General features: G+C 54.3%; 1 protein-coding gene across 1 annotated transcript in view; it reads right to left on the minus strand.

Moving 5' to 3' along the window:
- The window catches only part of PTH1R (parathyroid hormone 1 receptor), a 104,736-nt gene that overhangs the window by 12,496 nt on the left and 80,061 nt on the right, over positions 1-12,179 (minus strand). The window contains exons 8-10 of the mRNA XM_068145814.1: positions 4,789-4,849; positions 3,847-3,913; positions 1,449-1,543 (exon numbers count right to left, since the gene is read on the minus strand). Of these exons, the coding sequence (XP_068001915.1) occupies positions 1,449-1,543; positions 3,847-3,913; positions 4,789-4,849 (223 nt within the window). The remainder of the gene's footprint in view (positions 1-1,448; positions 1,544-3,846; positions 3,914-4,788; positions 4,850-12,179) is intronic.

Here is a 12,179-nt window from a genome sequence, read left to right on the forward strand (position 1 = left end):
TCTTCCCCTTGAGCCTTGTCAAGGACTGTCCCAGGCTGCCCAGGGCAGTGGTGGAGTCCCCATGACTGGAAATGTTCAAAACCCACAGAGATGTGCTGCTGAAGGGCATGGCTCACTGATGGACTGATCAGTCACAGAGCCATGGAATGCACTGGGTTGGAAGTTCTTCCCAGCAAGAGAGATTGGCCATGGGAAAGTGCTGCCCAGGGAGGTGGTGGAGTCCCCATCCCTGGAGGTGTTCAAGAGAGGATTGGATGTGGCACTTGGAGCCAGGGTTTAGTTGTCAGGAGGTGTTGGATGACAGCTTGGACTTGGTGATCTCTGAGGCCTTTTCCAACCTTATTGATTCTATGATTTTGTCTTGTCCAACCAAGCTGCAGTGAGCAGGAAGATCTTTAACTGGATCAAGTTGCTCAGGTCCCCATCGAGTTTGACCTTGAATGCCTCCAGGGATGAGGCCTCCACCACACCTCTGGGCAACCTGTTCCAGGGTTGGGTTCATGGTTGCACTTCATGATCTTAAAGGTCTTTTAGGATAGGATAGGATAGGATAGGATAGGATAGGACAGGACAGGACAGGACAGGACAGAACAGAATAGAATAGAATAGAATAGAATAGAATAGAATAGAATAGAATAGAATAGAATAGAATAGAATAGAATAGAATAGAATAGAATAGAATAGAATAAGCCAGGTTGGAAAAGACCTTTGAGATCATCCAGTCCAACCTATCACCCAGCACCATCTAATCAACTAAACCATGGCACCAAGTGCCTCATCCAGGCCCTTCCTAAACACCTCCAGTGATGGTGACTCCACCACCTCCCTGGGCAGCACATCCCAATGGCCAATCTCTCTTTCTATGAAGAACTTCTTCCTCACCTCCAGCCTAAACTTCCCCTGGCACAGCTTGAGGCTGTGTCCTCTTGTTCTGGTGCTGGGTGCCTGGCAGAAGAGACCAACCCCCACCTGGCTACAACCTCCCTGCAGGCAGTTGCAGAGAGCAAGAAGGTCTCCCCTGAGCCTTCTCTTCTCCAGGCTAAGCAACCCCAGCTCCCTCAGCCTCTCCTCCCAGGGCTGTGCTCCAGACCCCTCCCCAGCTTTCTTGCCCTTCTCTGGACACCTTCCAGCATCTCAACATCTTTCCCAACCTGAGGGGCCCAGAACTGGACACAGGACTCAAACAGAACTGGACACAGGACTCAGAACTGGACACAGGACTCAAGGTGTGGCCTGGCCAGTGCTGAGCACAGGGACATCTTAATCTTAAGGGTTCTCTTGTTCCCCATCACTGGACTTGGAAGGCAGCTTTCTTCTCATCTGATTTTAGGTGTCTGCAGTACTGACACCACGAAGAGGTCACCCATGGCTCCCTCTGAGGTGAAGAGGGGGGGATGCAACAAGGGCTTTGACCCCTTCCATAGGAGTGGAGAGGCTGCATGGCTCACCTGTACTGTTGTCTCGAGTCACACCTCCCTGCGTTGGTCTCCCGTAGCTTGGTTGCTAGGACTCTGATAATATTGATAAAGAGAATAAAATTTACCTGGAAGAGGTGGGGAGAGAAGGGAAAAAAACAAACACACACACAGAGGAAAAAGAACAGAAGATAACTGTTAAAGGAAGATCCAGGTGATGCCAGTGATGTCCACCCAGCGTGCTCCCCAAGGTGAGCCGAGGTGCCGTGTGCCGAGCTCCAGCTGGAAGAGGTTGGCCTGGGGAAGGGATGAGCTCCTCAGGGGAGGCCTTGTGTTTGGTGGGATCAGTCTGAGTGGCTGGGAGAGTGAAGAAGGGGGTGGCTTGCCTTGGTGAGGTGTGGGCATCCCACGTGGAAACACCTCCCCCTGGAGCATGTGCCCTGGGAGGAGAGGCTGAGAGCAGCTGAGGGAGCTGGGGGGGTTGAGCCTGGAGCAGAGGAGGCTGAGGGCAGACCTCATTGCTCTCTGCAGCTCCCCCAAAGGAGGCTGGAGCCAGCTGGGGCTTGGGCTCTTCTCCCTAGTATCAGGTGATAAAATGAGAGAAAACAGCCTGAAATTGTGCCAGGGGAGGCTTAGGTTGGAGATGAGGAAAAATGTCTTTGCTGCCAGCGTGGTCAGGGGCTGGCCCAGGCTGCCCAGGGAGGTGGTGGAGTCCCCGTGCCTGGAGGTGTTCAAGAGCCCTGTGGCCACGGCACTTGGGGCCATGGCTTGATGGCCATGGCTGGGTTGGGTTGATGGTTGGACTGGATGGTCCTGGAGGGCTTTTCCAACTGAAACAATTCCATGATTCTGTGGCTGCCCAAGTCAGGAGGGCAGCTCCCCTGGCTCCCTGCTGTACGTGCTGAGCTTTACAAGCGATCCAGGCAGCTGAAGAGCATCAAAGGCAGCAGCCTGGGGGAGGGATTTTCTGAGCCCCTCACCCTCCAGCCCCAGAAAATGCCTGCCTGAGCCCAACCACATTTGACCAGGCAGTGTGGGAACTGGAGCAGCAGCCAAGTGAACAATGTGAACCCACAGAAAGCCAACAGGCAGCAACCCACAGAATATTTCTGCATGAGCAATGAGCTGCCTCTGCAAACAGCCAGGGTGCAAGCACAGCAGAGCCTCCTGGAGAAACATCAGCCTTATGAGGACCAGCCTCAATCGAGCTCTTTCTCCTCTGCTAATTGGGCTTTAAATTAAATGCAATGAGGTTGCTGGCATCCACCTAGCTGAACTATCTGAACTTTCTTCTCCAGCCTACTCTTCGGTCTCCAATGGCCACGGTGTGGGCCTGGTGATTCTTTTCTTCCATGCTGCAGAACTAGTGGCTAGAGCCAGGTGGAGAATTTCCACCCAAAGGCAAGTCTGATGAAGGAGGGGTAAAAAAAAAGCTCCTCCAGGCCCAGAGCAGCTTCACCTAATTGCACACATGAGCAGAGCCACCCCAGAAAGCTTCCTGCAGTCTGTATGCAGATGGTCTGGCTTTCTTCTCACCTACCCTGGTCATCTCCCAAGGCCTCCTGGTTTGTGTTTCAGATGGGAGCACATAGAGGTTGATGTGCAATCCCCTGAAGACTCTAGAGAAGCTCTTACTGACTCCTCTCAGCTACTCATGGATGGGTATAAAGGGGGGCTAGGATGTGTGGGAGTGGACAAGCTCTTCTGCATGGACTCCTCTGACCATCTGTGAGGACCACAGAGAGCACCAGAGGAAGGGAAGAGAGTAGCTGATGAAAGTGGTGGAAGCAGGTCCTTGCTCAGGCAAGCACAAGGCTAGCCACCACATCCCCCTGTGCACATCTCAGAAAGACCTCTCCAGCTTGTGAGAGCTCAGTTCCGTGCCTGGGCAGTGTCACTTCCACCCTTTCTGTCCCCTCTGGCTCCTGGGTGGGGCATGAAGTAATCCTCCAACCTGTCTGATCGTAGCTGATGATCAGACATCAGCAACAGCTCCATCTTGGAGGCATCCTAAGCTTTCACTGGCTCAGGGACCATCTGATGACACAGGAGCATGCCTGGGGAAAAGGTTTGGTTCCAGTTCTTCCCACTGGGGATGCCTGGTGAGAACAAGTAATGACCCTTGAGGGTTTCCAGTACCACCTGGGCTGGAAATATTGGCTTGAATGTTTGACTTCAGGCTCTTCCTCCCTGTGCCATTTTTCTCTCCTGAGCAGAACCTAAAGCTGCTCACAAAACTCTCCACCACACACAGCTCTCGACCTTGAGGGTGGCTCAAATACAAGGTCCCAAACCTGGACACGCAGAGATCCCACACCATGAGTGCAGGAGCTGTGTGTGACAGGGTGCTAGAGCAGGGGCAGCTCGGCTCAGCCCTTCCCACCCAGCCTGCATGGACCGGGGGCACAACCTCCCACCAGCCAGTACTCACCACGATAGCTGCCAGGATGGGCACCTGAATAATCCATTTCAAATTGCCAGCACTCAAGTCCCAACACCTGGGGAGAGATTGACATCCCATCAGGAAAGCAGTGGTTACAGAAGGAAGGCAAGTCAGCTGTCTCCTCAGGATGAAGCTACCCTGGTGTGGAGGAAGGACCTTCCTCTGCCCCTGCCTCCAGTCAGCAAGGCTCAGGAGTTGCCCTTCTGCTATTGTTGTTGTACTCTAAACAGCAAGCACTGCATTTATGGGTGGGCTCTGGAGATGGTGGGCCAGCTCTTTCCACAGGCATCAAGACTTAGGAACATAGAATCATAGGAAGTTGTTGGTCATGGAGAGATCATGGAGTCCACCCCTTACCCCAGCACTGCCAGGTCACTGCCAAACCATGGCCCCCAGCACCACAGCTCCATGGCTTTGAAACCCCTCCAGGGGTGGGGACTGCACCACTGCCCTGGGCAGCCTGGGCCAGGGCCTTGCAACCCTCAAGGGGAAGGAATTGTTCCTCATGTCCAACCTCAACCTCCCTTGGGGCAACTTGAAGCCATTTGCCTCCTGTCCTGTCTCTTGTTCCTTAGGAGAAGAGACCACCTTGCAGAGAGCAAGAAGGTCTCCTCAGCCTCCTTTCCTCCACATTGAGCAAACTCAGGTCCCTCAGCTGCTTCTCACAAGATGCTTCACCAGCTCTGGACCCTTCACCAGCTTCATTTTCTGGACATGCTCCAGCACCTTGGTAGCTGGGAAAGAGGCAACCACCTTATCCCTCCCTGCCACACACCCCCTCCAGAAGCTTGCCAACAGCATGGTAGAGAACACTGCTGGCTTTGCAGGGTTCCTCTTTGGCTTTTGGTTCCCCCCCAAAGCCACCACTACCCCAAGCCCCACAAAAGCATCACCCAGCAGGGGAGGGAGAGGGGATCCGAGGTGACTTACTCTGTGTCGGCTAGAGTGGCTCTCACGCTGGCCCATGCTGTAACAAACACAGCAGGGAGTCCTGCAAAGAAACACAGGTCAGAAGGGCTGGGGAGCTGGCCAGGGGCTTCTGTTGCCATCAGCCCAGCTGGAGTGGGCTGGAAGAAGGTGGAAGAGGCAGCTGCTACATATTCAGGCCCGGTTTTAAATGACAGATGATTTGTGTGTTTGTTTTCATGAATTATCTAAGTGTCCAAGCATCAATCTGGGATCCTCAGGTCAGGGGAAACAGAGAACTGCTGGAGAGAGGCCAGCAGAGGCTGCAAAGATGCTGAGGGGCCTGGAGCAGCTCTGTGGGGAGCAAAGGCTGAGAGCCCTGGGGCTGAGAGCCTGCAGCAGAGCAGCCCCAGAGGGGAGCTGAGCAATGCTCAGCAAGAGCTGAAGGGAGCAGGGGGGGCAAGAGGCTGGGGCCAGGCTCTGCTGAGTGGTGCCCAGGGACAGCACAAGGGGCAGAGGGCACAAACTGGAACCCAGGAGGCTCCTTCTGAACAGGAGGAGAAAGTTGTTTGTTGTGAGGGTGCTGGAGGCCTGTCCCAGGCTGCTCACCCCTCAGATAGTTCTAAACATTGATAAGATCTCCTCTCAGGCTGCTCCTCTCCAGACTAAGCAGCCCTCATCAGGCAGATGCTCCTCTCCATCCATTCTTCTGCTAGTCTCTAGCATCTCCCTGTCCCTCTTGAACATCTGCCCTCTGGCCAGCCTGATCTAGTGTGGGGTGCCCCTGCCATGGGCTGGGGGGTTGGAACTAGATGATCTTTGTGGTCCCTTCCAACGCTGACTGACGCTGTGACACTGTGGACATCAAGCTGGCCACAGGATGGTGGCTGCAGGAAAATCCTCTCTGCAGAGGTTCCCTCCCCTGCAAACCATCCTTCTGTCAGCCCAGTCCCTCCGAGCCTCATCCTTCCCCCACCCCCTGCAAAGCAGCAGCATCACCCAGCACCCCGAAGCAGCCCTTCAGTTGCTTTTTTTGGAGGGCCTAGTTCTGCTTTATTTGTCCAACCGAGTCCCCCCCCAAATCCCCACCCCCAACTGGCTTCCCTTTTAAAAGGCAGGATCAAACCCACAGTAGCTTCCACAAATTCAAGCAGAATAAACTCTTTCAGGTGTCGGGGGGGGGGGAGGGGGAGAGGGTGGAAAAAAAAAACCCAACCCCAACCCTTAAATAATTAAATAAGACCATAAATAAAAGGGACATTTATCAGCAGGGACTGTAAACATGCTGTTCGCGGGGGAAGCCGGCCGGGGCTGGGCGCGGAGCAGACGCTTAACTTTCAGCATGCACTTAAGTCTCATTAGGGTGCTTAAAGGCTTTCCTGACCACGGGCGCTCGCCCGGGGCTGGCGGGGAGCGGGCGGGGGGGATGTGTGCGGAGCAGGGACGCCTGCTTCGTGCCTAGGTGGGACAACGGGGCTCTTATCTCGGCTTGGAACCTTTAAAACGCCACGGTAATCTAAGAAAGCATAAATAATTAAACACAGAGCCTCACTGAGCGCCCGCAGCGCCGACAAAGATGCGTTTGTGAGCAATGCCCCCTGCGCGGCCAGCCCCTGCCGGCCCGCGGGGCGGGGGGAAGAAAAGAGTTAACCCATTTACACCCTGCGGTGCGCAGAAGGTGAGGGCTTGGGGGGAGGTGGTGGCTCATCAATAACCCAGAGGTGGTGGCTCATCAATAACCCAGAGGTGGTGGCTCATCAATAGACCAGAGGTGGTGGCTCATCAATAGCCCAGAGGTGGTGGCTCATCAATACCCCTGAGGTGGTGGCTCATCAATAACCCAGAGGTGGTGGCTCATCAATAGACCAGAGGTGGTGGCTCATCAATAAATCAGAGGTGGTAGCTCATCAATAGCCCAGAGGTGGTGGCTCATCAATAGCCCAGAGGTGGTGGCTCATCAATAAACCAGAGGTGGTGGCTCATCAATAGCCCAGAGGTTGTGGCTCATCAATAGCCCAGAGGTGGTAGCTCATCAATAGCCCAGAGGTGGTGGCTCATCAATAGCCCAGAGGTGGTGGCTCATCAATAGCCCAGAGGTGGTAGCTCATCAGTAGCCCAGAGGTGGTGGCTCATCAATAGCCCAGAGGTGGTGGCTCATCAATAAACCAGAGGTGGTGGTTCATCAGTAGCCCAGAGATGGTGGCTCATCAATAGCCCAGAGGTGGTGGCTCATCAATAGCCCAGAGGTGGTAGCTCATCAATAGCCCAGAGGTGGTGGCTCATCAGTAGCCCAGAGGTGGTAGCTCATCAATAGCCCAGAGGTGGTAGCTCATCAGTAGCCCAGAGGTGGTGGCTCATCAATAGCCCAGGAGTGGTGGCTCATCAATAGCCCAGAGGTTGTGGCACATCAATAGCCCAGAGGTGGTGGCTGATCAGCAGCCCAGAGGTGGTAGCTCATCAATAGCCCAGAGGTGGTGGCTCATCAGTAGCCCAGGAGTGGTGGCACATCCATAGCCCAGAGGCTGTGGCTCATCAGTAGCCCAGAGGTGGTAGCTCATCAATAGCCCAGAGGTGGTGGCTCATCAATAGCCCAGAGGTGGTGGCTCATCAATAGCCCAGAGGTTGTGGCTCATTAATAGCCCAGAGGTGGTAGCTCATCAATAGCCCAGAGGTGGTGGCTGATCAGCAGCCCAGAGGTGGTGGCTCATCAATAAACCAGGAGTGGTAGCTCATCAATAGCCCAGGAGTGGTGGCACATCCATAGCCCAGAGGCTGTGGCTCATCAGTAGCCCAGAGGTGGTAGCTCATCAATAGCCCAGAGGTGGTGGCTCATCAATAGCCCAGGAGTGGTGGCTCATCAATAGCCCAGGAGTGGTGGCACATCCATAGCCCAGAGGCTGTGGCTCATCAATACCTCAGCATCCTCCATTGTTGATCCACAGGATCAGAGCATGGTTTGGGTTGGAAGGCAGCTTGAAGAGCACCGCTGGGACAGGACAAGGGGCACTGGAGGTTCCATTCCAAGGAGCACAGGAGGTTCCATCTCAACATCAGGAGGAGCTCCTTCACTGGGAGGCTCCCAGAGCCCTGGAGCAGGCTGCCCAGAGAGGTTCTGCAGTCTCCTCTGGAGATCTTCCAGCCCCATCTGGATGTGTTCCTGTGTGACCTGTGCTGGATTCTGTGGTCCTGCTCTGACAGGGAGTGTTGGACTTGATGATCTCTGGAGGTCCCCTCCAACCCTTGTGATCCTGTGATCATCTAGATCCAACCAGGGATACCTTCCATAGCTCAGGTCACTCAAAGACTTCTCCAGCCTGGAGAACACCACCAGGGAAGGGGTATCCATGACCTCCCTGGCCAAGCTGCTCCAGTGTCTCACCAGTGTCTCACCAGTGTCTCTCAGTGGAAACCACACATGAGCTCAGGACTACTGAGCCAGCTAGAAAAGGTCTGAATGCATCTAATGTGCTGCTGCTGGTGGTGATGCTCCAGATTGGATCCCCTGAGGCAGTGCTGATGCTGAGGGGCAGATGAGGCTGCTGCCTTGCCTGAGAAGGTGGTAGACATCCACAGAATCATAGAGTCATACAGGCATAGACTCACAGAGCCCTGGAACCATGGAATCATAGAATCCTGGACTCATAGACTCATGAAACCATGGAATCACAGGAGCAAAGGATCACAGACTGGTTTGGGTGGGAAGGGATCTTTCAAGCACATCCAGTCCAAGCCCCTGCAGCCAGCAGGGACAGCTGCAATGAGAGCAGGTTGCTCAGAGCTCCAAACAACCTTACTTGAGCTGGGGCCAGTCATGGGGCATCTCCCAACTCTCTGGGCAGCCTGGGACAGGCTCTCAATACCCTCTTGGTAAAATCAATCAATCAATCTCTTCCTTCTCTCCAGTCTGAATCTCCTCCTTTCAGTTCAAACCATCACCTCTTGTCCTGTCATGCCAGGCCCTGCTCAGAAGCCTGTCCCCACCTCTCTGATTGGCTCCTTTGGGTTAAAGGCCTCACTATTGTGACCTCCAAGTTTGAAAGACAGATTGTTTGAGAGGTTTGGAGGTGTTTGCCACGTCCTTGTTCCCCTCCAGCCCGTCCTGCACTGCAGAAGAGACACTGTTCCCATTCATGCTACCCCTGTGCTGTGCTCGAGGTTCCTAGCAACAATAAACTGTGCAGCCTTAAATCATTACACCCAGAAAAAACCCCAATGTGTGGATTTATTGTGTCCTCTGCACTGCTGCCTCACTCCTTGCAGGCAAGCAGAGGAGAAAGATCCTTCCTCTGTTCTACAGAACACACAAAGTCAGTTCCTGGCAGCAGCATTGCTGCTGAAGAGAAGGGCAACAAAGCTGGGGAGGGGTCTGGAGCACAGCCCTGGGAGGAGAGGCTGAGGGAGCTGGGGTTGCTTAGCCTGGAGAAGAGGAGGCTCAGGGGAGACCTTCTTGCTCTCTGCAACTCCCTGAAGGGAGGCTGTAGCCAGGTGGGGGTTGGTCTCTTCTCCCAGAGAAGCAGTGACAGAAGGAGAGGACACAGTCTCAAGCTGTGCCAGGAGAGGGTTAGGCTGGAGGTGAGGAAGAAATTCTTCCCAGAGAGAGAGCGATTGGCCATTGGGATGTGCTGCCCAGGGAGGTGGTGGGGTCCCCATCTCTGGAGGTGTTTAGGAAGAGCCTGGCTGAGGCCCTTGGTGCCATGGTTGAGTTGATCAGATGGTGCTGGGGGATAGGTTGGACTTGATATTCTCAAAGGTCTTTTCCAACCTGAGCAGGGAAGTTAGCCCAGCAGGGAAAGCAAGAGGAGTCTCCAAACCCCCTGTGACCTCCTGTGAGCACAGACAGAGGTAGGTGAGGCTGGGGGGATGCATGGCCCCCACCTTGCATGTGGGTACAGAGCTGGGCAGCGATGCTGTGAGCGACTTCTACAGAATCCACATTGTATGCGCTGTGCATTTCCAGTCCATACACACAGTGTGTACAATGCAGGTGCTATAAAGTCAGGAATCTCCCCATCAGCTGCACAAAGAAGTTGAGGAAACCTCAACCTGGGCAAAGTCATGGGGCCAGGCACATCTTAACCGTGACCAGCAACAGCAACAGGGCAACAGACACAAGCTGGAGCCCAGGAAGTTCCACCTGAAGAGGAGGGAAAACCTCTCTCCAGCTCTGGGCTCTCCAGTTCAAAAGGGAAAGGGAACTCCAAAGATGCTGAGGAGGAAAGGCTGAGAGCTCTGGGGCTGAGAGCCTGCAGAAGAGCAGCCCCAGAGGGGAGCTGAGCAATGCTCAGCAAAAGCTGAAGGGAGCAGGGGGGGCAAGAGGCTGGGGCCAGGCTCTGCTGAGTGGTGCCCAGGGACAGCACAAGGGGCAGAGGGCACAGACTGCAGCCCAGGAGGTTCCATCTGAACAGGAGGAGAAAGTTGTTTGTTGTGAGGGTGCTGGAGGCCTGTCCCAGGCTGCCCAGAGAGGTTGTGGAGTCTCCTGGTGTGGAGAGATTCCAAAGCCACCTGGAAACTGTGCCCCTGGGCACTGTGCTGTGGGTGCCCTGCTTTAGCAGGGGGATTGGACTGAATGACCTCCAGAGGTCCCTTCCAACCCCTCCATGCTGGGATGCTGGGAGGTTCTGCGAGCTGGCTGGAGCAGGTATCAGTCACCCAGGTTATGTGGCTATGAAACAGTGCTAGAGGAAAGGCAAAGGACATGTGATGATTCATCTTGTCAAGTCCATGACCCACCTCATCCTCAGGCTGGGACTCTGTGGTGGCCACCCCAAACCCCTCTTCTCCTCTGTCACTTGGTTTTGGTGTGTGTTGTGTAGATGTCTCAAAGCAGTTGGGAAAATGCCTGTGTCAAAGCTGTGAGTGAGAGGGGTGGCTGCAAGGTGGCAGCTAGAAGAAAGCTTATGAATAAAGGCCTTATGTAGGTCTGGAGAAACATGGTTTTGGTTCCCTGCTGTTTGAAAACCTCTCAGAGGAACAATGCTTCTGTTTTCCCAGGCCCTTCTCTGCTGAGCTTCCTCATATCGAATTAAATTAACCTCCTGTTCAGTCCAAACATTTTCTGGCAAGGATGGCCTCTGCTTGGCTTCTGCACCTCTAAGGCACACATTCATCTAGTCATGTCCAGGAGGACATGGACTTGTTGGAGTGGTGGCCAGAGGAGGCCACAGCAGTGCTGGCAGGGCTGGAAGCCCTCTGCTGGGAGCCAGGCTGAGAGAGTTGGCCTTGGGCAGCATGGAGAGGAGAAGGCTGCAGGGAGACCTTCTGGTGGCCTTCAGTGCTTCAAGGGCTGAGCAGAGAGCTGGGGACAGAGTTTTGAGCAGGTCCTGCTGTGACAGGACAAGGGCTGATGGCTTGAGCTGAGAGAGGGAGATTCAGACTGGGGAGAAGGAGAAAATTGTTTGTGCTGAGGGTGGGGAGAGCCTGTCCCAGGCTGCCCAGGGAGCTGGGAGCTGCCCCATGCCTGGCACCAGTGCAGCTCAGGTTGGTTGGGGATGTGAGCAGCCTGCTCTGGCTGCAGCTCTCCCTGCTGGCTGCAGGGGGTTGGACTGGGTGAGCTTGAAAGGTCCCTTCCAATTCAAACCATTCCCTGATTGTATGACTCTGACTTTTCCAGGTCACCTTGCAGTCTCCAGTTGCACCATAGCTGAAAGCCACTGCTGCTGTCCAGCCAGCAGGGTGTGAAGGATAAATGCTCATGGATCCAGCTTGGTTTTTTTTCCAGCTGCGTGGAACCAGCTTGGGTGTTGTTGTTTTTTCTAGCTACAGCTCTTGCAGGAGCTTGAAGTCTGCTGGTGAATTTCTTGTTGCCCATAACGTCACCTTCACTCCTTCATTTGTGTTGGGTGCTGGGGAGGGCCAAGGTCCTTTCTGTCATCCATGTCTTCCCTTGCAAGAAGAGTGCTGCAGACCTTGCTGGAGCTTTGCTGCCTTGTGCCGGTGAGGATGTGGACTGAAATCTTTGGGTCTGACATCAAAGTGCAACTCTGTGTGCTGCTTTCTTCAGCAGACTGGAAATAAGATGCTGCAGGGGTGGCTTTTGCTCCCCTTGCAGCTTCCAGGCAGGATACATGACCCAGATTTTGGGTCAGACCTGCCTTTTGTCTACCTGTGTGGAACATCATCAGTATTCATCACCCACTCCTCGCTGTGGGATGGGCAGGATCCAGTGCCCACTGCGGGGAACTGGACTTTTTCCACTGCCTCCAGAGGGTCTTGGATTGGGATTGTCCTTCCCAGTGCCCAAAAGCTATCCAAACAATCCATCTGTGCTGGTTTCTCTCTCTCTCTCTCTGTGAGGACATTCTCATGCTAATGAAAACAAAGCCAAGAAACAAATGCAACTGGAGGGTTCCTATGTTCTCAGTCCAGAGGAATTTCAATCGAGCAGCCTGGAGCTGTTGGAGGGGAGGAGAGGTGAT

The sequence above is a fragment of the Melanerpes formicivorus genome, unplaced genomic scaffold, assembly GCF_026170545.1.
Source record: "Melanerpes formicivorus ecotype bairdi unplaced genomic scaffold, bMelFor1.0.p_v2 SCAF_13, whole genome shotgun sequence".
In the NCBI taxonomy this organism is placed as follows: Eukaryota; Metazoa; Chordata; class Aves; order Piciformes; family Picidae; genus Melanerpes; species Melanerpes formicivorus.